A 27,844-nucleotide genomic window follows, 5' to 3' on the forward strand; every position below is an offset into this window, starting at 1 on the left:
TGTAAAGTGTTGTATTTTCTAGTTGATTCACTCAAGGACTCTGCAATCAATTTGCTTCTTTGTCCTTTGAGTACTATATTCCCCTGCTATCTGTGGTTTTGCTTTCTGTGGTTTCAGTTATCTGTCCAGAAGCAGATGATCCCCCTTCTGACATATCAGAATGTCACTAGTAGTCTAACATTACATCATAGTGCCTCCGTCATTCGCTTCACATTATCTCATCACATAGGCATTTTATCATCTCATACCATCACAAGAAGATGTTAGTACAATACAATAAAGCATTTTGAGAAAGAGCCCACATTCACATAACTTTTATTGCAGTATATTGTTAATTATTTTATTGTTAATCTCTTACTGTATCTAATTTATAAATTAAACTTTATCATAGGCATGTATGTATAGGAAAAAGCATAGTGTCTATAGAGATCAGTACTATCTGTGGCTCTAGGCAGCTTCTGAGGGTCTTGAAATGTATCCCCCGCGAATAAGGGGGACTGTGGTACCTACCGATGTTCTCCATCTGGGGTGGGAAATCGGTGACTAAGAAACCAAGGTCCTTTGCCTTCGAGAGCACCCTCTACATGTGACCAAGGTAAAATCCAAAGAATTGGTAACAGGGCCTGGGAGAAAGAACTGTAAGAAGGCAAAAGTAAGTTATTTGAGGAGCAGCTATGAATGTGCTGTTAGGATAACTTCAGTGGAACAATCCTAAACACAGCTGACAGTTGGGAATGGTTTGGAAACTACAGAAATAGATTTAGCCTCTCTCCACATGAATTTGCTCGACAGGAGGAGAATCAGAGGTGGCACTCTGAGGGAACTAGCATTTAAGGGAGGAGCAGAGATGTGTTTACAAGAAACCAGAGAAGAACTTGGAGAGAGGTAGGAGGGGACCATGGCTATGAGGGGAAGACAGTAACCTTCTGTGGAAGAGACCTATAGGTCATGAGGCTCCAAAGGGAGGCTTGGTGAGGCCAGGCAATCACAGGAGCAGAATTATGATAAGCCTGATTGAAATCTTTGAGCTAAAGAGTAAGGTCGTTGAGGAAGTGGGTATGTGCTTCTAAGGATGGATATGGGAATTGAGAGTGGTTTATTGGCCTGGGTGGCACTGGGAGTCTTGTGTAGGTGGCTCACACACAGGGCAGGAATTGGTGTGTAAAGGAAAGGAGGTGAGCATCAGCCTTTATGATTGCTGCAAAAAGTGTGGAAGTTCAAGCCAGGGGAGAAGGATGGGGAGAGAATAGACTCGCCAGACGGTGTGGTGCTGGAGAGACCTGAGGGCTCTGTCTGTCCAGTGTGACTGACGTGGTAGGGCAGTAGACAAGTGTGGAGAGCGCTCCAACAGGTATAAACGAAGGGAAATGACAGAGCCCCCAGGGAGTCAGGGGAAGTCGCTCAGGAGGGTTGGCCTTGGAGCTAGGTCTCAAAAGACAAACAGGAATATGTTAAATGGAGAAGTGGAATGATGGTATTCCAGGCAGAGAAAATAGTACGTAAAGGACCTGACTTGGCAAGGAACAAGTGACTGCTAAGAAAAGCCAGATGAAAAGTATTGCTGAAAAAAGGTTGTGGCCACTTCCCTTACTTCCCTCCGCATAACCTAGAAATAGTTGAAGCACAGGTCCTGTAAAATATTCTTTTACCAACCCATGTTATTTCATGTGTACTCTGACAGTAACCCCCGTATGTGAGATTATGTGTGCGTCTGTCTCTGCTGCTGGCATTCGGTCAGGAATCGTAGCTTCCTAAACTCTCGGAGTCCCTAGAACTTAGGTGCGATGAATATTTGTTGAATAAAATTGATCAAGGTAAAACTGATTCACAGTAAATGGTCAGTTTCTTTTCCTTTGAGCATAGTTGGGCTTTTCTCCTAATTTTACCACTAACTAGCTGAATGTCCTTCATGCCAGTGGAGACGTAAATCCATTTTCTGAGAGACCTAGGTTGCCTCCCTGACCTCAACAGGGAAGAGCACATTCAGATAGTAAATTTCAGGAGGTTCGGGTTCTAGCTTTGCCACTTTAAGTCCTAAAACAAAATAATGTGGAGAAATGTTTCACATAGAACATTTTTGTATAGCTCACATTTATCTAGTGCATGCGGGGTGCTGTGCTTTTGCAAATACCTTATTTAATCCCTACAACAACTAGATAAAGCTGATGTCCTTACAAGTTAGAATCACTGGGAATGGTGTTACCGGAGAATATTTTTATGGTTATAGGACATAGTAAGGGTCTTATGTTATTTAGACATTCACCACTCCCTCTGTTCTGAATTCTGAAGTGCAGCGAGAGTAAAGGTTTTCCTACGTTACAGCACATGATGCTCTGCCCAAAACACAGCAGTGGGCTGGCTGCTCAACTTGCTACTCACACTCAGAATTCTCTTCTTCCTATAAAAACTATTTTTTACAAAACGGTATTTACCTACTTGAGTTTCAGGCCTGGAAAGCCAACAAAATTGTTTTTTCATAAAATCCAGGTAGTCCTTTGTTTGCCTCAGAATTTGGAAGAAATCAATTTAGAGTGCCTGGAGGAGATAAATGGAAGTGATAGGTTAAGTCATGGTCGCACTGTCCCATGCATGCTGAACAGATGACAGAACTCCTAGTGTGCCTTCCCTGTTTTCTATCTTCTGTTTGGTTAAAAAGTAACCAATTTATGACTAATATAACACTGTGTTATAACTCCACTGGAATTAGAAAGTATATTCCTCATAATTTGGTATAAAAGATGTAATACAGATTTGGAAAAAAAAAAGCTGTTTTATGTACTGTTTCTTCTTTTGTTCCATTTCCTGCCATCCTTTGTTTTTCATTGTTTTTACTGAATTTGTGATTTTGCTGTTGATCTAACATGGTGTCGTGCTCTATGGACCTTCTCCACAGTACCTAATATAGTTTGGCACAAATATAATATAGTTGGTACAGTATAGCATAGTACATTGTACACGCCATGTCAGTAATTAGTAATAGAGTATATAGTATAGTATGATATAGTTAGTATAATACAGTTGGTTGTATTATTATTATCACCTAGGGGCGCCTGGGTGGCTTAGTCGGTTAAGCGTCTGACTCTTGGTTTTGGCTCAGGTCATGATCTCAGGGTCGTGAGACTGAGTCCTGTGTCATGCTTGTGCTGAGCACCAAGTCTGCTTGTCCCTCTTCCTCTGCTCCTGCCCTCCCCTGTGCTCCTGCCCTTCCCCCTGCATTGCATGTTCTCTCTAAAATAAATAAAATCAACATGATCACCTAATATGGTGAGGAATTATGAATTAGTAAATATGTGTTAATTTATTCTTAGGTGAGATTTTTTTTTTTAATTTCCACCAAATATTTTATTAACTTGTTTTTAAGTTAATACAGAGATTGCCTTAAGACCTAGACACCCTTTGCAATTGATGCTTTATTTTCAAGTTCTACTGATTAACTTCCTGGTGACTTGTCTATATTTTAGTTTTCATGAGAAATCTAGCTGCGGGATGAATTCTTTACATTTTCATTGCCTTCTTGAACTCTTTTCAGTAGTCCCCTAGGTTACTAGTAATTTTTATATTTGAAATGATGCCAGTGACAGCTTGAACCTGATTTGAAAGTTGGTTGGACTTACACCCCCGTGATCCTCGCGTGCTTACCCCAAGATGCAGAGTTGTACTTCAGTCTTCCATGCTAATATTCTCACCCAGGCCTTGAGTTAGTAGCCCCTTGGCTAAAATGTCTGACCAGCCTTGGGGATGCCATGGCTGACTGTGGGAACCAGACCTGAAGACCACCTGGCCCACAGATGCTGTAGGCTCATGGTGACCCTGCTGAGACAGGTTAGGTTTGGAAAGACCCAATTAACTTATTTTTTAATTTTTAACATTTTCCCCTGATTTTTATTTTGAAATTTTTCAGATTTTCAGAAAACTTGAATATTCAATGAATAACAAACACACACGCACATATATACCTTTCATATAGATTTGCCAGTTAACATTTTGCCACATTTCCTTTCTCTATATAAAATTTATTTTGAGTGAGCGTTGAAAATGCAGTATCATAACACCTAACCCCCCTATTTGTATCAGTATTTACCCTAAGACATACATCCTTTATACCATTTTTCCACGATACCACTATTATATCTAATACAATTACAATAATTCTGTAATGTCATATATTCTATAGTCTATATTTAAATTTTCTCAGTTTTCCCTAAAATGTCTTTATAACTAGCTAGTTTTGTAGAATCCAGACCACTTGTCTTATACAGTTGTCCACATTGTGGCTTTCTACTTGCTTTCTTGTGATTAGATTTAGAATGTATAAAGGGTAATACTTATGTGATGTGGTATACTTCCTGTTCCCTCACACCAGGAGGTACATAATGAGTTTGTCCCACTATTGATTGTACATCTGACCCCTTGGTTAATGTGGTGACCAGTAGACCTCTTTATTGTAAAAGTGATTTTTTTCCCCTTGTAACTAAGTTATCTGTAGGGTGATTATTTGGGGTTCTATTCTATATTCTATTCCCTAGTAACCTTTCAGCCAATGACTTTGTCATCCACTGGTGCTCCTTGGCTGAAATTGGAGATTACTTTGGAACTTATAAAACAGTGATTTTCTACTTCTGTCATTCCTTCTACTTTTATTAACTGGTATTGTTTCATAAAAAGGCCTTCCTTTTCTCCTTGCCCCCTCCTTCAGAACCCTGGAGAGAGAGAGAGTGTGTAGAGGCACACTCTTCGACATGTACGTACTAAGTGTGTTACCAGGCATTGTCATTGTTCTTTGATGTTCACATTGTCCCACGTGTGGCCAGTGGGAGCTGCTTGAAGCTGGCTTCTCTGTCCTTTTGAGCACTTCCTTGTTTCCTGGCACAGGAAGGTGTCTTAGGCTTATTTTGTGCTTTTCCTGCTTTAGGCCTAGAATTAATCATTTCTGTAAGATACTCTGTTCCTTATACTAGGAAATTGTATTTAGAAACCAAGATTTGGATACTAGGGGCCACTCATTGCTTTCAGAGTTTCATTGCATCATGCTCTTTCAGGGGACAGAACTAAAAAGTACTATCTTTTAAATATTATAGGAATAATCCAGGAAATAATAATTTTTAAAGATTTGCCTAATTCAAACTTAACATTACATTTCTTCTTTTATGTTTGTATCTCTTCTACAGTAAAATTTTGGTCACCATACAATTAATACATTTATTTACTTTATGCTATAATATACACAGAATGTTTCAGAATTTTAATATTAATATTACTAACAATAAGCCTTCCAAGTAAAGTTGAAGATTTCTTTGCTATTCTTTTTTGTCATTAGAAATTAGGTTTATTTGTTTTTGTTTGAGGTTTATTTGTTTTTGTTTGTATTAAGTTTTAAGAGTTTCTTTTGGAAAATTTTGGTCTTTAATATATAAAGCATATTCATGCTTCGAAGTTCAGCTGAATAAAGGCATACCTAGGGAAGCCTTACTCATCCCCCTGGCCCTCACCCTGCTACCATCTAATAAGTGATGATTTTTATTAGTTTCCACTGTACCCTTACTTGTGGAAAGAAACCTATGTATATTTCTCCCTATTCCTACATGTATTTTCTTATTTCTTTTTCTTATACCAAAGGTCACACTCTAAGTACATTTACTTTGCGTCTTTTATCAATCTTTTTTTATGGCTAGAGTGCTTGATGGCATGGATGTGCCATCATTTATGCAGCCAACCTTGTGGGGGGGGGTGTTTCTAATATTTTGTTGTTATAAATCAGTGAATAACCTGTGATGATGTTGGTTTTGCCTGTGGGGGTATAGCTTATATAAAGGAATTCGCCCTGTTTTCTTCTCATGCTTGTTTGATTTGATTTTCTGTGTTTAGCTCTCTGACCCATCTGCAGTTCATTCTCGTGTACGGTGTCTGGTTTGCATCCACTTTTATGTTTTTCCAAATGGGAGTCAGTTGTCTCAACATCACTTACTAAAAAGTCTACCTTTTCTCCCTCAGAGAAGGAAAGGCAGAGGAGTCCCTGGTTTTAAAAAGAAAAAATGGTCACAAAATTAGCACTCGGATGTGTGATCTAAGGGTTTTTTTAGTGTCCGTTTTATTGCCAAAGGCCGAATGGGAGAATGATGCTTGACCCAGAGACACAGATGGGCTCCCTAAGATAACTGAATTGATAAGCCCCAAGTTATAGCTCCCTAACTTTCAGGGGCGAAATCTGGTCTAGCACATTTACTGTGTGGGTGAGCAGAGAGGCCCATCCTGAGAACAGCCTCTCTAAAAGAACAGCACTGAGTTTACGTGAGCTGCCAGTTCATTTAGAGTTCAGATACAGTGCTAATAAGATCCAAGGCCACAGACTTCTCATCTGACACCATTCAAGAGAAATGAAAATGCATGTGGTTTGCTTTTAATTGTGAGGAGTGGTGTTCGAGAAGACGCTGTCATGGCTTACATAGTTGTCAAGTTGGTGGCAGTACTAGAGGTCAGGGGCTTTTGGAAATGTGTGGGGGTGAGATTCATCACAGGCACTAGGGATATTACTGGCATAGATGGTGAAGGGCCAGGGGTGTTAAGTGACCTGCAGGACACGGGAAGGGCAAGGCTGCCTACAACAGAGCTGTCACACTCAAAATGCCATGGCATCCCCATTGAGAAACAGACATTTAAGAGAACTTGGTTGGAAAAATGTAGTATAAAAACCTCTCAAAACTTCTAGGAAGAGTTCAAAGAGCATCAAAAACATTTGGGCTATCACAGTGGATGAGGCTTGGAGCCTGCTCTTTTCAGTATTCGGTCTTTGATATTTGCACTGCCAATGGGGAGTTCGAAGGGGTGCTCTTGAGCACATTACCACCGAGTTTGTATAGGAGCAACTCTCGTTTGGCTTTTAAAAGAGAGATTTGTGGTGTCACATTCATGTTTGAAACTGACACTTGAAAATTGTTAATAACCAGTTTAATAGTCACAAATAATTTTTTCTTTGGGGATGTGTATGTGGTAATTTTTTCTCATGTTTAAAAGATTATAAGATGAGATAATGTATATGAAAGTCTTAGTTTGATATCTGGCATGTAGGAACTCAGGAACTATTAGTCATAACATTAACTTGTGTTTATAACAGTTGTTAATTAACCTTTGTTATATTTGTTATATATTTTCAGAGAGCTATTGCTTACCTTTTTCCAAGTGGTTTGTTTGAGAAGCAAGCCAGGCCAATAATGAAGGTAGTTCTCTTCATTAATATTTTTTAAAATTTCACTTAGGTTTATAATATGTTACAGTAATTATCTAATTCATTGTAATTTATTTTACAGCATCCTGAACAGATTTTTCCAAAACAAAGAGTAAGTTTGCTCAAGAATGAATGAGTAAACAAAGAGGTAAGTTTGCTCAAGAATGAATGAGCAGTTCTTCCTTTGCTGCAGTGTTATGTTACATATCAGCAGTCGCCCACATATGGTGGAGATACACCCCTGTGTTGTGGCAGTTGTGAGGTCGATCAGTGATACTTTATAAGTAACAATAAATGACTGGAATTTATAGACTATTTCTTTTTAATTAAATAATATTATAATTAGATCAGCTTAGAGTTTATGCTGATACTAATGTCATACTCATTCATATTCTAATATGCTTTTTTGAGGAAGAGGTTGGTACAGATCTGGAGACTAATTCACCTTTTTTTATGTGAAAATTTAAAATTTTTGTTCATTTCGGAAGCATATTTTCACTGAATATAGACCCCCTTTTTTTGTCTTTCCTTTATTGATATAATTACATTGTCTTTTGTCTTGCATTGTTTCTGATAAGCAGTTAGCCATCATTCTTGCCTGGCCCTCTGTTTTCTCTGGTTTCTTTTAAGATTTTCTCTTTATCTCTTAAATGTGTAAAATTAAATTTTGAAGAAAACATACAGCAGGCTTTAAGGTTGCCAGGAAATAATATATTTACTATTTTCCAATTTACATTAAAAGCCTGTTAGCCAATGTGGACTGGTGGTAGTTATTAGTTAATTTAAAAAGTACTAAAGCTAGGGTGGTTCAGTGGGTTAAGAATTGGACTCCTGATCTCAGCTCAGGACTTGATCTCGAGGGTCATGAGTTCAAGCCCCACATTGTGCTCCATGCTGGGCATTGAGCCTACTTTAAAAAAAAATTTTTTTTTAAGTACTAAAACTAGAAATTACTTCTTAAAAACACTCAGTATAAATTTATATTTATTCATCAGTCTTTTGCTACAACCCTAGAGGGGTTTTTTCTTTGAGCCAGGTATCTGTTTCTCCCTGTTTCTTTTGCATAACCCTGCTGTCACTGACACATCATCAAAGTTTTTTAGTTTTGGTTTTCTCTTAGTGGAGCAAAGAACTTAAAACTTTCTAAGAAATCTGAGTGTAGAATATTTCTATATTTCTACAGATTTTTCCTCTAACCACACTGAAGTAGAGCAAACTTTTTTTTTAGTAACTTGCCTTTCAGTTTTTTTAAAGCATTCAACTTAGTTTTCACAGTAGCAAAAACTATCTTTTCTGTTTCCACTCATATTTCATCTGTTTATGTAATACTTAATTCATGTAATTACAGAAATAAATATAATTGTAATAAACAGGTTTGGGAATGGACACAGCTGACTCTTAGTAAGCATGTAACTCTGCAGCAAAAATGTGTCTATTTCCTAGAGGAGAGCCTGCTAGCCACAGATGCTCATTGTGCAGGCGGCATTACTCAGTATCTTTTAGAGCTGATTCAATGGAGATTGGTAAGAGAGCAGATATTTCAATAAAAAATGTATTTGTTTTGCACTGATATTTCTGCTAAGTCTTAACCTGTGTTCAAAGCTAGGCATTCTTTTTTTTTAAGATTTTATTTATTTATTTTGAGAATGAGCGAGAGAGAGCATGAGCGGGAGCAGAGGGAGAAGCAGAGGCAGAGGGCATGAGAAGGGGCCGAGGGAGAAGCAGACTCCTTGCCGAGCAGGGAGCCTGACATGGGGCTTGATCCCAGGACCCTGGGACTATGACTTGAGCCGAAGGCAGACACTTAACTGACTGAGCCACCCAGGCGTCCCCAGAGGTAGGCATTCTTTCATTCTGCTGCTCCACTTCGCTCCTTGAAATGATAACTTTTGTTTTGAATCTTGTTATAAAAATTAGGGGTCTTTTTATAAATATATTGTCTTTTATATTTCCTCATTTCTTTGACGTAGTTGATTATAAACTATAACATTTCAATTGATAGCTCTTGGGGAGATAATAAATGAAGGCTGTGTTACAAGTGCATATCAGGGGGCGCCTGGGTGGCTCAGTTGGTTAAGCGTCTGCCTTCGGCTCAGGTCATGATCTCGGGGTCCTGGGATTGAGCCCTGCATCGGGTTCCCTGCTCGGCGGGAAGCCTGCTTCTCCCTTTCCCACTCCCCCTGCTTGTGTTCCCTCTCTCGCTGTCTCTCTCTCTGTCAAATAAATAAATAAAATCTTAAAAAAAAAAAGTACACATTAGTTTTAAAGATGCAGCTCAAGTTTATTGAAATAATACTGTATATACAAGGCATAGAAACTTAATGGCTTTTCTGTAAATGTGGTAACTGATTTTTTTTTTCTTATTTTTAGTGGCTTCTCTATTTTTCAGCCTCACAGGCTCCTCACATGTCTTTGTCTCTTTGCATCTCTTATACATCTGCTCCTCTGAAACTGTTTCTTTCAAATCATACCAGCTTCTCAGTAATAGAAGTTTGTTATTGCTATCAGCTAGAATGTAACAACTGAAACTTCTAGACATCCCTGCAAAATGCTCCTGTTATTTTGGAGCTATGTCAGTATTGGTAGGATTTTATTACATATTGCAGTTAACTATATTTAGACAGGATTCCTTTAGAATTAGCAAAATATTTTTTGCCACCTACCTACCAATTTTGCTGTACTTTGTAGACATAAGACAAACTCATTTTTTGTGTTAAAAAATATCAGTGAAATTTGATTTGAATAGATTATGATGCTTGTAAAGTGCCACCACTTTCTTTACTAAAGGATGGAAGCTTCCAGATAGAGTTAACATAAAAATCCTACTCTACTATTTAAGGCAAGTGATAAAAATATCAGGAAAAACAAAAATATATGCCAGATTGATGACAGACGCAAGGAATAGCACCTAACACTAGATGAAATGGAATTCAGGGGGGTCGAGGAGTGGTTCGATGAGACAAGAATGTTAATTGATATTGATAGAATCTAATACCCTTTAAGTGGATTTGACGACCATGAATCTTTTTGTACCAGGCATTTAGTATTGAAATGTTCATAGCAAAAGCTGTTAACTAAGGCTGTAAAGAATTTGAATAACACAGTATGATTTTACAGCTACACATACAAGTACAAAGAATACATTTTCTATATGGATGCTAATGGAATATTAATAGAATTATGATGTAATAGTTAATAGAGAACATCCAACAAATTCCAAAAAGTAGAAATGATACAGATTAGATCTTCTGACTTCAAATCAATAGAACCATAAAACTATTGGATTAAAAGGAAATCAGAATGGAAGTCACAGATTATTTAGAAATGTAGAAAGATGAGAACAGTTCATATCAAACCCTACGATATAGACAGGTATTATGCAGAGAGAGGTATTATGCAGAAGCAAATGTATTTATGAGACATTAACAGATACTAGAAATAAATGAACTCAGTATTCAAGAAAGTAGGAAAGGAACTAAATTGATGAATGAAGAAATTTTAAAGAAGAGGTAGGATAAATAAAACCAACTAGTTCTTCAGAAAAGCCAATGAAATTGATCAACTTCTGGCAAGTCTGGTCAAGGAAAAAAGAAAACATAAAATTTAGGACAATATTAATCATTTTAAATAATATTCAGAGGATATTTTTAAAGTGAAGATTGTTGTGGGTAGCTTTATTCTAATTAATTTGAAAAATATCCTAATTAATAGGGATGCCTGGGTGGCTCAGTTGGTTAAGCATCTGCCTTCGGCTCAGGTCATGATACCAGGACCCTTGCTCAGCAGGGAGCCTGCTTCTCCCTCTGCCTGCCGCCCCCTGCTTGAGCTCTCTCTCTCTCACTCTCTCATTCTCTGACAAATAAAATCTTTAAAAAATATATATCCTAATTAATAACTAGTATTTATTGAAACATGGAGTGGGCCAGGCAACAGTTCTAAGTGCTTTGTATGTATTTACTCATAATCTTCACAACAGTTTTATTAAGTAGATACTATCATGTTCCCCATTTTACAGATGAAGGAACTAAAACCTGGAGAGTAATCTTAACAACAGCTAGGAACTGGCTGAGGCAGAGGGGAGGAGTTAAGACGGTGGAGGAGTAGGGGGACCCTAAGCTTGCTTCGTCCCTCGATCACAGCTAGATAAATATCAAATCATTCTGAACAACCAAGAAATCAATCTGACTGAGAGAACAAAACTGCAGGCCTGCAAGAAGTGGCTGAGGTAGGATGTAGGTAGGCCCTGACAGTCTTGACTCCAAAGCACTGCCACACGTCCCTGACTCTCAAACAGGTAGTAATTGTCTTAGGGAGAATATTGGTTAGACTAAAAGCTAGAGAGGTCAAAGGTAATCAGAGATCTAACCAGAGAGGCACCAGGCCTAGAGGTTCTGTGAATTGTCATACTTGTAAAAGCTTGAACTTTTATATTATGTGAACTGTTGCAGAGCAGAAAAAATAAAACCTTCAGGTTCACTTTAAAGGCTCACACAATTACTAGATCTGGACACAAGTTGCAGAAAAACCTGTAGTCTCGTCTCGTCTCATTAAATAAAATGATAGCAAACCAAATAAAGCATTATATTAAGAGAATATACCAGAGGACCTTTTTACCCCCAGGAATATAAGGGTGGTTTAATATTAGGAATTTGTTAGTGTGTTATTTGAGTCAGGGGGTAAATATTTTTATAGCTAAAAAAAGGTCATTAAACAAAATTCAGCATTTATTTTTTAATGAAACTCTTAAACTAGAACTAAAAAGAAACTTTATTAGTTTGAGAAAAACTATCAGGAGAAACAGAAACACATTAAGTTAAAAAACATACCACTGGATTACTTTACCTTAAGTTCAGGAATAAGATAAGTATGCCCACACTTGCCTCTGGTATTTAGTATTGTTTTGAAAGGCTTAACCAGTGGGATTAAAAAAGGTACAGAGGTTAGGAATAAGTCAGTTATTATTCACAGATGTTAGGATTGCCCACCCAGAAAATACAAACCACAAACTAAAAACTGTATTAGAATTACAATAGAATATCATTATTTGGATATCTGAATATTAAAAATATTCAAACTATGAGTTCTAATTTTTTTTAAATGATACTCTTTTTTTTTTAAAGATTTTTATTTTAGAGCACACAAGAGAGAATGTGAGCAGGGAGTGGGGCAGAGGAGCAGAGCGGGAAGGAGAGGGAGGAGGGGAAAGAATCTCAAGCACACTCCATGTTGAGCACAGAGCCTGACTTGGGGCTCTGTCTCACGACCCTGAGACTGTGACCTGAGCCGAAATCAAGAGTCGGACGCTTAACCAACTGAGCCACCCAGGTGCCCCTTAAGTGATACTGTCATAAAAGCATGCCACAGTATAGGTAAAGGGCAAAATACTGATTGTGCAGAATGATATGAGCATCCTGCCAGTTGACGACTTGGTGGCCAAATCCCCACAAGTCAGTATGGAATGTAGTGTAATGATGATCTAAGTAACATGATAGTCACATTGGTAACAAATAAATTGTGATTTTTCTCTGCCTGTATGTAGTTTGGTGGACAGGAACTGTTTTAAAAACAGTGAATTCCAGCTTTACAAATACATATTTACATATACGCATAGAAAAATATGTATCCCGTGTGTATTCTATTTATTTTAACATTTCTTTGTATACACTTCTTACTCATCTTTGTTCTGATTTTACATCTATAATTAAATTATGAAACTTCTTTTGCTAAAGTTTCCCTTGTCATCTCTTGGTTGAATGGAGTTCATTTTCTAATGGATTTTTCAAAGAGATCTCATAGATTACAAAATTTCTTGAGCACTTATATGTTTAAAATTGTTTTCCTATAGCCTTGATACTTGAAGGACAGCTAGGCTGGAGGGAAAGATCTTTGGTTCACACTTTCTTTTTTTGAGTTTCCTGAAAGTGCTGCTCTATAGATGTCTTGCTTTGTTGTTTTTAAGAAGTCTCGGATCAGTCTAGTTATTCTTTCCTTGTAAGTCATTTAATCTTTTTCCCTGGTGGTCCTAAGGATTCTTTGGACCTTTGTTAGTAGCTTTGTGGAAGTATGACGTTGAGTTGATTATTAAGAGTTAGCTTACTGGGGTGCCTGGGTGGCTCAGTCATTAAGCGTCTGCCCAGGGTCCTGGGATCGAGCCCCGCATCGGGCTCCCTGCTCAGCAGGGACCCTGCTTCTCCCTCTCCCACTCCCCCTCCTTGTGTTCCCCTTTTGCTGTGTATCTCTCTGTCAAATAAATAAAATCTTTAAAAAAAAAAAAAAGGTTACTGTGCTGCCGATGAGCTCTTTCAGTATTGTAGATTCAAGTCCTTTACACCCAGAAAGGTTTTTTTTTTTTTTTTTTGATAGTTATAAATACTAGTTCTGTTCCACTTTCTGTTTTGCCCCTTGGGACTCCAATTATATAAATTTTATTTCCTTCCTTGGTTGTTTTCCACATCAACTGCAGTCTGTCTCTGACTCATCTTCCTTTTTTTTTTTTTTTTTTTTTTGGTCTCTTCATTTTCTTGACTGTTTTTCTACTTTTTCTCCAGTGTCCTTTATAATGTTTTTAATCTACTTCTTTGGGTAATTTATAAGTCAGTCTACATTTCTCATGATTTTAGCTTTTTTCCTATTTCTTCCCCGAGTTTAATCAAGTTGTTTCATTTCTTTTAGTTTTTTGTCCATTATGAGCTCATATTTTGAAGATTTGATTCAGAGTGTTCTCTAGTAAACCCAAATGCTTGTTTGAAAATATTTAATTCAGTTTGGAGTGTTGCATTTCACTTTCCTTCTGTTTTGTCATTGGTTTTGGTAAGGATGAATTTTCTTTAGCTGAACATTTGGATTATTCTCATTTTCTGTTTTATTTTTGTAGCAGTCTTTAAAAAATAGATGGAAGTAGGCATCTGCATTTCTGTGGACAGAAGTGTCTTTTTTTTTTTTTTAAGATTTACCTATTTATTTTAGAGAGAGCGAGCACAAGCAGAAGGGGCAGGGAGAGGGTGGGAGAGAGCATATCAAGCAGACTGCGCTGAGCATGAAGCCCAACACGGGCTTGATCCCACGACTCTGAGACCACGGCCTGAGCTGAAACCAAGAGCTGGGCACCCAACCAGCTGCACCACCCAGGTGCCCTAGAAGTGTCCTGTTTCTTAATCCACTCAATGGAATTTAAAAAAAAATAGAGTGTATCCAGAACATGACAGAATTGGGTCAAGACTTAAAAGTTCATTATGATTTTGGAATTAAGAAATTTACATTCTAGAATGGAATTAAAGTGGCTAGTTGAAGGATAAATATAAAACTATCAAATAATGGATAATATATGTCCTTAAGTCATAAAAAAATGAAAAGGACAAAGATCAATAAATTATCTATTTTAAAATTCAAAACTTCTCTTTGGAAAAAAGACAGTATAAATTTAAAAAGCAAGCAACAGGGGTACCTGGATGGCTCAGTCAGTTAAGCATCTGACAAAATAGGCAAAGGGGAAAATAGGCAATTCATAAATGAAAATACAAGTAACCAGTAAACATAGGAAATTATCAGATCAGAAACAATGTTTTATAAAACAATGATAGATCATTACACTTACCAGATTAGAAATTGTAAATATTATGTGTCAGCAAAAAATTAGAAACCATCTAAACGTTTACCAATTAGGGTAGCTAACTAAACTGTCAGAGAATCCTACTGTGGAGTAATATGCTGATAATCAAGAGAGAGGTAGTTTCAGGGGTGCCTGAGTGGCTCAGTCTCGGTTAAGCGCCAGCTCTTGATTTTGGCTCAGGTCATGATTTCAGGGTTGTGAGATTGAGCCTTGCGTAGGGCTCCACACTGACACTGGAGCCTGCTTAAGATTCTCTCTCTCCCGCTCCCTCTGCCCTACTCCTCTCCCCTCATTCACACATACTCCCGTTCTCTGTCTCTCTCCCTCTCCCCTCCCTCTCTCAGTCCACAAAGAAAAAAAGAGAAAAAGGTAGTTCTAGTTGTATCAGTACAAATGAGACACACTGTTGGGTGAGAAAAGGAAGTGAAAATGGTGTAGTGTTGTCCTAGTCCATTCAGGTTACCATACTCTGGGTAGCTTACAAACCAAAGAAATTTATTTTTCCTAGTTCTGGAGGTAGGGAAGTCCAAAATCAAGACAGCAGGTGAGAGCCTGCTTCCTGGTTCATAGACCACTGTCTTTCCCTGTGTCCTCACGTGGCGAAGGGACCCAGGATCTCTGGGGTTCCTTCTGTGAGGGCACTCATCCTATTTATGAGGGCTTTGCCCGTATGACTGGATCACCTCCCAAAGGCCCCACACCAAAATACCAGCACATTGAAGGTTAGGTTCCGACATGAATTTGGGGGACAGGGAAGACAAATAGTCTATAGGAAGTATGTAGTATAAATACAGCTTAATACCATTTGTGTTTTTAAAAAACATGCAGACAGTCCTCTGTATTTCAGTAGGTAAACATAGATAAATGTACTGAAAGAGTCTAGAACAATCAACTTTTCAGCCTTGCCTCTGGCAAGGGAATTCTAATATTTAATCTTTATAAAAAGAATGAACAAAAGAAGTGTTCAGAGGGAAATTTATAGCATTGTGAATGTGTATAGTAGAAAAGAAGATCTAAAATCACTTATCTAAGCTTCCATCTTAGGAAACTAGACAAAGAAGAGCAAATTAAACCCAAAATAAGTAGAAGAAAAAATGATAAAAATTATAGCAGAAGTCAGTGAAGTTGAAAACAGGAAATCAGTGGAGAAAATCAACAAAAACTGGTTCTTTGGTAATTTTATATGTCAGTTTTATCAACAAAATCGATGAGCCTCTAGTCAGGTTAACTGAAAGAAAGGAGTGTGGACACAGATTACTAGTACCAGAAATGAAAGAAAGGGTACCGCTACAGATCCCAGGGACATTAAAAGGATAATCAAGGAATACTGTGAACAACTCTCTGCCTTCAGATACAATAACCTACAAGGAAATGGACCATTTCCTTGTAGGTTAGATACAATCTGCCAAAACTTACACCAGAAGTAGACAATTTGAATAGGCCTATATCAGTTAAAGAAATTGAATCAGTAGTTAATAACCCAGAAGACCTTGGGTTTGGCCATGGCTTTTTATATACAAACACCAAAGGAGAAGCTGGATTTCATTAAAATTCAAATTTTCTGCTGTGAGAAAGACACTGTCAAGAGAATGAAAAGACAAGTCACAGATTGTAGAAAATATTTGGAAAAGACATTTGATAAAGGACTGTTATCCAAAATACACAAGGAACTCTTAAACTCAACAGTAAGAAAACCAATGACCCAATTTAAAAATTGGCCAAAGTTCTTAATAGATACCACAGAAGATACATACATGGCAAACATATGACAAGATGCTTCACATCAGGGAAATACCAATTAAAGCAACAGTGAACTATCACTCCATACCTGTTAGAATGGCCAAAATCCAGAACATTGACACCACCAAATTTTGCCAAGGACGATGAGCAACAGGAGCTCTTGGGAATACAAAAAAGATACAAGAGAGTTTGGCGGTTTCTTACAAAACTAAACATACTCTTCCCATATGATCCAGCATTTGTGTTCCTTGGTATTTATCCAGAGGGGTTGAACACTTAAGTCCACACAGAAACCTGCAGACAGATGTTTATAGGGGAGTAGGTGGAGCACAAAGGATCCTTAGGGCACTGAAATTACTCTGTATAGTATTATAGTGGTGGATCCAAACCCACCGGGTGTACGAGAGTGAACCCTAATGTTAACTATGGACTTAGTGTGATAATGCACCAGAGAGAGTAGGTTCATCGCTTGTAACAAAGGTGTCACACTGTTAGGGGATGTTTATAATGGAGGTGGCTGTGCATATATGGGGCAAAGATGGTATATGGGAAATCTCTGTCTTCCTCTCAACTTTGTTGTGACCTGCTCTAAAGAAAAAGTTTGTTGAAAAAATAGTGAAAGAAGGGTATATTGCATAAAGTTGATTTTGTAGAAAACATAGTTAAATGAGGGGGCAATGTCAAGAACAACAAAAACTAGGGGCGCCTGGGTGGCTCAGTTGAGCGACTGCCTTCGGCTCAGGTCATGATCCCGGAGTCCTGGGATCGAGTCCCGCATCGGGCTCCCAGCTCAGCGGGGAGCCTGCTTCTTCCTCTGACCCTCTCCCCTCTCATGCTGTTTCTCTCTCTCTCTCTCTCTCAAATAAATAAAATATATATAAAAAAAACTAAAACAGATAAAACTTACAAAAATATGCAAGTTTTTATGTAGAAAATTATGAAACTTAAAGCTCATAGGTGAAAGCCTGAATAACTAAAAGAAAGATTTCATGTTCCTGTAAAGAAAGATACTGCAAAGTTATTTCCTTAAAAATCATTAACAAACATATAATTTTAATCAAAGACCTGATAGGACTTTTGGGAGATATTTATAAACTTTATTTGAAAGAGTAAATGTGCAATAAGCAGAAAAAAATTTTTAAAAAGAAGTAAGGATAATGTAGCAACCTTACCCTACCCGCTATCAAAATGCAGCAAAAGCTTATTTTAATCAAATGGTGGTAGTGGTGCAGTATTCTGACAGACACACCTGTGGCCCAGATGAGAGTATTCAGCATTAGCATGTTTTTTATGCTGCATTTTGTGAATTCTAAAACAGTTTTCAGTTTTAGCAATTAGACAACAGGATTCATTTTACAGTTAATATAAACCATGATGACCAGCATTTTTTCCTTCCTTTGTATAAGATACATGATGGGACATCTTAAAATCTGTGACATCTTAGATTGAATGAAGTATTATGAAATCAAGTAGACACATACACCTCTGTATACTCACACTCACACATGAAATGAGACCCACCTCAGAAACCCCTCCCAACTTTTACAGTAGAGTCTTATTTGCAGCCATGATATTTGTCTTTCTTAGGCGCTTTCTGACTGACTGCTTTAACAACACAGTGCAAATGGATTGCATAGTGAAGTTATAAATATTGGAAAATATGCAGGATTTCATGAAATCTGTGAAAATGATGTTGGAGAAGTATTTAATTCATCCACAACCATTGGCATATAAGAATCTGGTTTTCTTTTTTAAGCTAAAATCCCTATCAAGACTTTCCTTCATAATTTATTATGAAATTTTGGTCTTTGTTTTAAATATATTCATTTAAAGTGGCCTATGTGTAATGTCAGTTATCCTCAGAAGCAGAAGTATTCTATTTATTGTACAGGTGGTATTTCAACACAAGAGCATAGTGGAGCGCCTGGGTGGTTAAGTGTCGGACTCTTGGTTTTGGCTCAGTTCGTGATCTCAGGGTCATGAGATCGAGCCCCACTTTGGGCTCTGTGCTCAGTGTGGAGTCTGCTTGAGATTCTCTCTCCTTCTCCTTTTGCCTCTCCCCCTGCTCATGCTCACGCGAGTGCTCTCTCACACTCTCTCTAAAATTAATCTTTAAAAGAAGATTTACTCCAACAGAAGAGTATAGTATCAAAAAAGTGATGGGATAAAGATTCTCTTTGCTGGACAAGGTAATAACTTGGATTTCTGCCTGATGAACATAATTCAGATAGATGGAATTTCTGAACATGAAAAAAAAATTTTTTTTTTCAGAAGAAAATATAGGAAAATAGTTTTTAGAAAGCCTAAAGTCTTAAAACATGTTCTCTCCATAGGAGTGATGTTGTCCCTGGGGGGCATAAATGGATTCATAGGAGATGAGAAATGTCTGAGCTGTTAGAATGTTTACAGCCCTCCAAAGGGCCACCGGGTACATCAACAGATCCACAGTATATTGGTGGTATTGAAGTTTCATGGGGAGAGAGGCAATTAGGAAAAAGATGTCTAACAAGACTCCTTAGTAGGGATGATAGTGAGAAACAGCCAATAAACCATGCCATAGAGGAAAGTGAGAGATTCTACAGTATACATATATTTTAAACTTCTTGACTATGAAGGACACTGTAAACCAAATTAAAAGATGGATGACACAGGATTTCAACACATTAAGGCTGTCTATGTTTGTCTCACACACCCTCCCCATGGGGGGAAAAAAAAGATAAAGCACTTCATCCTTAAAAAAAAAAAAGAAAGATGCTTTCTCTAAAAAATAATTTTTTTAAAAGAAGTGACAGATTGGGAGAAAAGAGTTTTCAACTTCTGTAATTGACAGAGGAGTATACCTTTAATGTATTGAAGTTCCCATAAATGGTTAACCGAGAAACAACTCAGTAGAAATAAGGGCAAAGGATGTGGAGTCAGGTTTGGTTTATTTACTACAGTGACTCCATTCCTCAGTTTGTTTGGTGTTTATTAGATGTGAATGACCATCTGTATTTCAAAAGGAATTACACATAACACTTTGTGGGGGCCCCTTCTGTTTTAGACGTTTAAACTCTCAGAGGTATGTCACCACAGAGTTGGAACAAGTAATGTGGCATGGAAAAATCCATTTAGTTTTTTTCTTTGTTGTTTTATTATGCCTTTTCCTAATTTCCTGAATGTACGACGTTATTACTTTATCAGTTTCCCTTTTTAAGAATATGGGAGCGTGTTGTATTTATAGCCAAACCTAGATTTTTTTGTTCCAACAAGATGATTTTTGCTATTTTATGTGTGTTTATTTAAAACAAGTTCTAGAAATTCTCATGATGAAATATGCAGGAATATTTTATCGAAGATACAAACCTTGTTTTATGTTAATGAGTGTGGAATATTAAATATCCTAAATAGTTTGCATGCACGTTAAACATGCTGAACTAAATATTAAAATTCTAAATATTAATGCTGTTTTGTCATTTTTAAAAGTTAATCAGAATTGTAGACATGTCTCCTAACTTCAGTTAAACATAGCTATTTGGTCTCTCTCTGCATAAATTTTTATTTTTGTTTATTTGTTTTCATCTGGCTTTTTATTAGCAATCCAGTGGGGAGAAGATGGCCGTCCATTTCATTTTCTCTTTTATACTGGCAAACAGTCGTATTATTCATTAATGCATGTAAGTATATTACATCGATGATTAATAATATGAACTGTAAGCTAAGTGACTGTACCAGAGATTTTGCTTGGCTTCAGGATTTACCTAGTATGTTTCATATTGAGCGAAACTAAGACCTCTAGAGGTAAGACAGTATGTCAAAAGACTGTATATATTATTAATTCATTTTTGCTAAAGGTTAATAAACAGAATTTGTATCAGGATGGTTTGGCCTTCAAATGCTGGTTCTTAACAAATTGAGATCGTTTTAGGAGGTAAGTGCTCCACTCAGTAATAATGCACGTATGTGCAGAAGGTGAGGCGCGAAGCTGGAAAGGGGATGAGTATGTGCTGCTGCCAAGGGGCTGTAAGGCATTGACCACAGAGAGAGTCAAAATGTCGTCTGTACTTTCTGTTTATTCATATACAGTTTTTGCCTTTCAGAGTAAGCAAGTGCAGCATCAGGAGTCTAGAATTTGTGCCTCCAAAAGACCTAAGAAATGATGTTATTACACCGTGACTTGCATCTGTGTTTGAGTGTACTGGGAACAGCTTTCTGTTGTTGGTTCAGAGCTGTGTTTGGTAGCGTGCAAATTTGGGGGTTCCCTAGGGTGCTATGAATAAAATGGCTAGATGCTAATACCCGGTTTTCGACAACAGGACCCGTGTTACCTTAAGAATGCGATGTCAAGTTTTATTTTCTTCACAGAATGATTTTTAAAAGTTGCAAAAACACTCACTGGGCTTCCGCATCCTCAGTCAGCTTTCAGGTTGCTTGAATCCCAGGCACACATTCACTCGGCTCTTTTAGAACTCTCTGGTGTTTATTTGTGCTCCACAGACCCAAAGGACAAAATCCCCACTTGTCAGGTACATTTATTTCTGGGGGAAAAAAAAGAAAACCTTCTTTTCGCTTTTTGTTGACCTTGGGCAAATGAGCTTCTTGCCCTGGCAGAAATGAAATGAATGATAAATGTAGAGTGTGTCTTTGCTGACTAATGGAGCTGCGGCTGGCGCTCCGCCGAGCTGCCCCCGCAGCCCGAGGCTGCCCGAGGACCCCTGCTGTTCATTTAAATAGGTATGTCAAATCTGCCTCCCAACGCCGCTGGTTTGATCTGTGGTAATATTTGTGAAGGTTCCATATGGACTTGAGCCCCCTGCAGTGCTAAGAAATAATGTACAACGCTTCATGGTGCAGACGCAAATTTTCTCTGAAAAGGGATGCAGTGCTGCGTTTTAGCTGTCGGAGGGGATGATGGAGCTGACGCGCTAGGCCTGTCAACTTGTTACACGGATGGGTTGCACGCAGCGAAGCTGTGGAAAATCTGTGCCTTTTAACTTTTCTACTTAATCACGGTTGTAGCATTGCCTTTAGACTGTATGCTACATTAATTCTCTTCCTGCCTTCTGCCTTTCATCCCGAGTTTCACGGAAAAAAGTAAAGCATGCAGGTCGTGTAGGGGAGCCTTACCAAACAGCTGTCAGCTGACACGCCATTTGCATTTGTTTGGGCTGAAACTGAGCAACCCAAGGGCAAGATGTTTTGTTGCATTCCATCAGAATGAAGAAATTACGCATTGTAGAGGGGCCTAACTTCGATTTGGGTTGGTTTCTGTGTTTTAGAAAGGTACTGCTCAAAAAACCGATCGGTTTCTCAGTGGATAAAATGCTACTGTACTCTGACTGAAAATGTCAAATTACGTCTGATTAATTAAGGTTTGTTTTTTTCTTTTTGAGTAATATAGTTTCTGTTATGTAGAGCAGAGTTCTTTGGGCTTTTCTGTTTTAGTGAAACTCCAGTAATTTAGGGCAGTTTATTTTGTTGGGTGTTCTGACTCCCCAAGCAGTGTGGGGCTTCGCATTTGTTGTATTTCTCATCGGAACAGTTTACACGTATGAATTACAGCTCTTTTGGGTTAACTTGAGCATTTTAATTCGGATAATTAATAAAACCTTGTATTTGCAAAACTTCTTTTTATGGAATCTTAAAGTAAATTTATGCGTGGAGAAAAGGACAAATGCTTTCCTAAATATATGCCAATCAGCGCCCTGTATGGCCAGTGTTATTAATTAACAGCTGTAGTCCTACCAGCCTCATTTCCTAGATCATGCAGATGAGCTTCCTCCTAGAGGCTCTCTGTTACTTTGTTACTTTGAAATGGTATGTGACTAAATATCCACTGGTCAGCTTACAGAAGTGGTTTTGTAGGGAAGTCAGGCATTGGGTAAAATGGAAAGGATAAAACTTGAAACTGCTTCATGTGTTTGCTTGCTCCTTTGTTCTGCCTTCTCTTGGCTGCGGGGGTGGGGTCTGCCTTCTCTTGGCAGGGGGAGTGGGGGGTGTCAGATGCTGTTCGTTCTGTAGGAGAGTGATCCCACTGCAGCAAGGAGTCAGCCCCCAAAGACTGTGGCAGGCCCTAAACACTTGGAAATGTATCTTTGTTCTTGCCATTTCTTTGATACAGTTTCTTACCATGTGACAGGGTAAAAAGACCATAAGCCAAACTAGGTTTTTATCATTAGCCAACTGTAATTTTGTCAGGCATGGCAGTCGTGGGCCAAGCTTTTTAACAAACAAAAAACCCCACAGATCTAGAGCATGTGTGCAGTTCTGCCCAGGAGACCTTTCTGACATCAATTAACCTTTTTATCTTCCGTAATAATGCCAATTCCTCTTTTTAGTATTTGGTCACTGTTTGTATAATAGACTTATATATTACCTCACAGCAACTAATACAACAGAGTCCCGATGTGGCTTACAGTTCAGGATAACATACAATGTTTTAGTGAACACTGTTTCCAATTGGCCTATCATCAGTCCATCTGGTCTTTGTGGAGAGGCAGGGAGGTTTTTGAGGGAAGATGAGGACAAGAAGAAAGAAGCAATTTATTGTTCCTGCCCAGAAGTGAAGTATGATAGGAAAGCGTAAAGTGGAGGAAATGTGCTGATCCGTGGTGGTCTCAGACTTTGTAAATGTGTTACTTTCCAAAGGTTGTTACCACCTTCCTTGGAACTCCCTTTTTCCTACGGATACGATAATATGTCCATGTCTTCAGGTTCCCGGGAAAGTCAATAAAAACCCACTGATTTTACACTGTAGTGAATATGGTGTGCATATGTAATGTAAAAAATATAGGACAGTTTAAACAAGTAATGTCTTAAACAATAAAAAGTAGTTTAAGAAGAAATAAGAGACTTAAGGAGTTTCTCAAAGGATCGTTGAGTACTGAAAAGGGAGCTCCACGCTTGATGGCACTGGCTCATCTGTCTTTTCTCACCCAAAATGGATGGCTTTCCATTTCCTTAATAGCCATGTGACGAGGAGAACTTGTATACTTTTCAGACATGATTTAGAGTTTCAGTTTAGGGTTTCAGGAGCAGAAGGAACAAACAGGGAGAAAAAGAGAAGTTTCCTGAAACAACTGAGCCAAAGTATGAAGGAAAGGGAAGAATTTTTAAAGAGGATATATGTGTGCGTGCAGAAAAGAAAATCCTATGCCATGGTACAACTGAGCTGTGAATAGCCTTGCTCTAGATGAGGAGAAAACCCAGTGTGCACAGTCAGGAGACAGGCCGGAAGGGTGGTCTCTGTGCCCTTGGGGCCTGGCAGCCTGGTGGGGGGGGGGTCGAGGGGTACCTGTCCAAGACCGGCCACGCTGGTGGTGGAAGAAGGCTGTGCCCATGAGCGAGACATTTACAACCTGGACAGCCATGGTTGAGTTTGGGCAGGGCCTCTAATTGTGGGAAAAATGTTAATTCAGGTTTATTTGTTAATATATACATGTTCTTGAAAAATTTTAAATTAACTCACTATAAGCGAATTGAAAATTATTTAAAATTCATTACAGGAGGTGATTATTTGACTCTGAAGTGGGAACCCTTTGTAAAATATGATTCATTAAGTCCGGGCATGTCTACTGCAGCCTTTCCCTAAGTGCTTGCTAAGAAACACAGGTTATAAAATATTCTTCATGAAAAAGGTTCTGCCACGAAGTGAGTTTGGCAGTGCCGCACATTGAGTCTTGGGAAACTCCACCAGGAGCCATGTGATAGCATGATAAAGTCCAGTGGTAAAGAAGCCTGTTGCAGTAACCCACTACTGCTCAAACATCGGGTCACGGAACCCTTTCTGCCCAGAGCCCCTTTTAACGTTCCATGAGACCAGAGCTTAGGAAAAAATCATTTATCAAACACTTTAGGCATTTGCTGACATTTTACACAATCTCCCTCACCCCAGTTTCTATGATATGGTTGTGCATCTCTTTTTAGATGCAGTTTTTACTGCACTGGGAATTGAGTCTCTTAAATCTATAAACCTCATTTATATTTTAGGACTCGTTTTACAGTAAACAATGGAATATTTTCAAAGTATTTCCGTGAATTGAAGGAATTACATGGCCACAGATGAAATCCCTACCCAAAAAAGTTTGAAATTAAGGAATAAGTAATCATTATATATTATTTAAACTACTCTGCTGAAATGGAAAAAAGTTAAAATTTGAAAGAAAACCAAGTAATTCTAATCCTGATAATTTATGCATAAACGGGATTCATTTGCCTTTTGAAAAAAGCCTGGCTTATTTAGAAAGTCTCTGATTTATTTTAAATGACTTAACCTTCTGTGTTCATAAAGCATGAGAACAACAGCCCTCGAAGTGACTTCACTATGTGAAGATCCCAGAGTCCAATGAGCAGAAGTCCTGGGGACTTAGTGCCACAGAATTCTTACGTAGTTTGCATTGTCTTTGTAACCTTGTGGTGAATATTTAAAACTTTTGATTTAGTGTCCTTATCTTTAAAAATGGAGTTAAAACAGTGACCCTTCTCACAATGAGGTATTATGAAATAACTCCTTTAAAACTGTGCAAAGTGCTGATTTTTAAAAAGCTACAGAGTGGTGCTGACATCTCTCTGCATGCCCCTTTAAGGCAGCATATTGTATTCACAAAGTGTTAGCAAGGGTGTGTGATAGCAGTATGTTACTTAAAACATTAGATAAATAGCAGTAACCATGATAGATGAATTCTATGTTTATTTCATTTTATTTCATTGTATATGCCAGTAGCCAAAAATTTGGGAAGATTGCTACTTAGGAAATCTGATTTTCTGTGACTTTTTTCTTTTTGACAGACATAGTTTAAGTCCATTACTATTCTGTTATTTAACTAGTATCTAAGATGACAGTTACTATTAGTTTATTAGTGTATGTTTTGGGTATCAAAATACAGTTGACTTTTCTGATACCACCCCCACAAGAAATTTTGTTTACCCTTCCGAAAATTGGAATTTCTACATGATTATTATAGCCAAAACAGATTTTAGAAGAATGCTAAAAAATCATATTGCTCATGCTCTTGGAAGGGTTTAGTTTAAACGCATCCCTTTTCTGCAACCTGAGCATCTGGTATTTTCAAATTAGGCACCTTCTAAATTTGACTCATACATTATGGAAATCTGATGACACGAGGGGTGGATAGGCTTGCTTTGATTTTATGAAATATTAATCATAGCTGTGATTAATGATTCAGCATTTCACATCTGGGTTATTCCTGTCGTATTTGAAAATTATACTATTAAATACAGTATATAAACTTAGTGTAGGTGGGGTCACGCTAATTCTCTAGTGTCCTTTAAAAATTAAGTGGAAACTTAACAATATACCAGAAGCTACCAGTGATAATCTGTGATGTTGACAGTTCCTGGCATATTTTATACCCTCAGGGATTTTTTGATGCAGGTTAGTACACATCTCTTCAGGGAGCTGAAGCTATAGAATCTACTTTCCAGAGAGCTGTTGTCTCTAACCAAGGTAGGATCTCTAGAGTGACTTTATTTATATAGAAGAGAAAGAATAAATAGAAATGGTACACCAGTAAAATTGTTTCAGTTGTTAGACTCTTGAGTGCCATACCGCCCCCCTGCTGTCATTTCTTGACCATTACTGCAGGTCAGGTACTGCGCTAAATACTTGATGCATGTTTTCCTATTTAAAGAAATGTATGGGGTGGCTTAGTGAGAATTACATAATTCGATGGATCACAACCATGAAAGTGTAAGCATCTGCCATAAATGAATAAAATTTACCATGTTTGAAATTTGACATGTACTATTCATGGGTGGTTTTCTCATAGTCCTCATTTTTTTTCTCATTATTTCGCTTGTACTACTTCTAAATCATTATGGAGCTAAATATAACCATGAAAGGTAATGACATAGTGAAAAAATTGTGAAGAAGAGTATGTACTTAAAAGTTGGTCCAGAGTCACTGGAAAATGATGATGACTTTAGCAGTCCACACATTGACTTGAAATTTGACTGTGAGGCAGGTCAATAATAATAATAATAGTTATTATTATTTCTAGTTGTCATAGTTATTCCAGAAACTAACAGCCTTACAAACAGGAGAAGGCATCTTATTACTGTTGTTGGTGTTCTCTTGGATTTGCATTTTTTTTTAGCTGGATTTGAAAGATACAATATCTCTGACTTCCGTACCCTCAGAACGTCCAGACTCTGGAGCAGACCAGAGAGACTGATGCCATTCCTTCACCAGAGCCCCGAGGTGTAGCAGTGTGGCTAGGGCCAGCCTGCTGACAGCGGGGGGCCTGGTGCACAGAGAGATACCATGTGCGCTGTGTCTGTCTACTTTGTACAAGTGGGATGGGATTCGTCTTCTGGGTTCTTCTTTCTTCCTTTATTTTACCTATTCAGAGCATTTGAGAATTGCTTTCTAGAAACAGGTGCACAGAAATTGTTCTGATATGGTATCCAGGTGGGGTCACAATCCAGTATCTTAGCCTTTTAAAATGAGTTAAAAGTCAAATGAGATTTAACCAATTCTTGGGAGTTAAAATACACAGCCAGTCAAATGAGGCTTACCAATTCTTTGGAGATAAATTGTAGAATTTTAAGTTGAATAGCAGGTATATATACTACATGTGGATGGTTCACATTCATTTTTGCTTTCTTTGGGGGTAGATGGTTGTAGTACTGCTGCTACGGGCGATGGATTTGTGCTTTGGTTATAGTTGTAGAGATTGTTATACTTAATGTGGACACTAGAATAGAATTAACTGAATTTGTCCCTTTGCTATATTATGTTGAACTAGACTCTTGATACTTCTAGTGTTTAGATCCAAACGTCAGTGTATGTAACTTAGGGTCATCATTAAAACAGATCAGTGGGCCCCACCCCAGAGGTTGCTCATCTGAAAGTCTGGGTTAGGGCCTGAGAAATTACAATTCTAACCAGTTCTATGCTTATGCTGCCGCTGCTGCCCTGGAAACTTACCTTTACAGTTACCAAACTGGTGATGGTTTCACTTTGTTTGACATCCTCATGTACACTGTTAATGTACGCACCCTGGTACAGACAGAAACCCATGCAAAGGGACACTTCCCCTTTTCTTAGAACAAACTCTGGCAGCAACCTCTGGCAGTTTAATCAGAGCCAACAAGAAGTTGCCCTTCCAAAATTTGAAATTATTAAGACTATTTGAGAGATGGATGAACATGTCTACAGTGACAAGTTGTGTCTTCATTATCTGACAGTAAGTAGCTGATGATATTGGAAGGTGTCATGATCAGCAAGAAAAAAATGTCATTTATATCATCTCTGGCTCATCCTTTGAAAATGC

At 38.0% G+C, this 27,844-nt stretch overlaps 1 protein-coding gene across 2 annotated transcripts in view; it reads left to right on the forward strand.

The window, feature by feature from the left end:
• MRPS9 (mitochondrial ribosomal protein S9) overlaps positions 1-27,844 on the forward strand; it is a 62,533-nt gene that overhangs the window by 22,691 nt on the left and 11,998 nt on the right. Inside the window, exons 3-5 of one of the 2 annotated variants that reach the window (XM_035728814.1) lie at positions 7,152-7,214; positions 7,305-7,333; positions 20,146-20,227. The exons of the other annotated variant lie outside the window; for it this stretch is intronic. Coding sequence (XP_035584707.1) covers positions 7,152-7,214; positions 7,305-7,333; positions 20,146-20,227 — 174 coding nt within the window. The remainder of the gene's footprint in view (positions 1-7,151; positions 7,215-7,304; positions 7,334-20,145; positions 20,228-27,844) is intronic. 2 annotated transcript variants of the gene reach the window in all.

This window comes from Zalophus californianus, chromosome 8 (assembly GCF_009762305.2).
Source record: "Zalophus californianus isolate mZalCal1 chromosome 8, mZalCal1.pri.v2, whole genome shotgun sequence".
NCBI lineage: Eukaryota > Metazoa > Chordata > Mammalia > Carnivora > Otariidae > Zalophus > Zalophus californianus.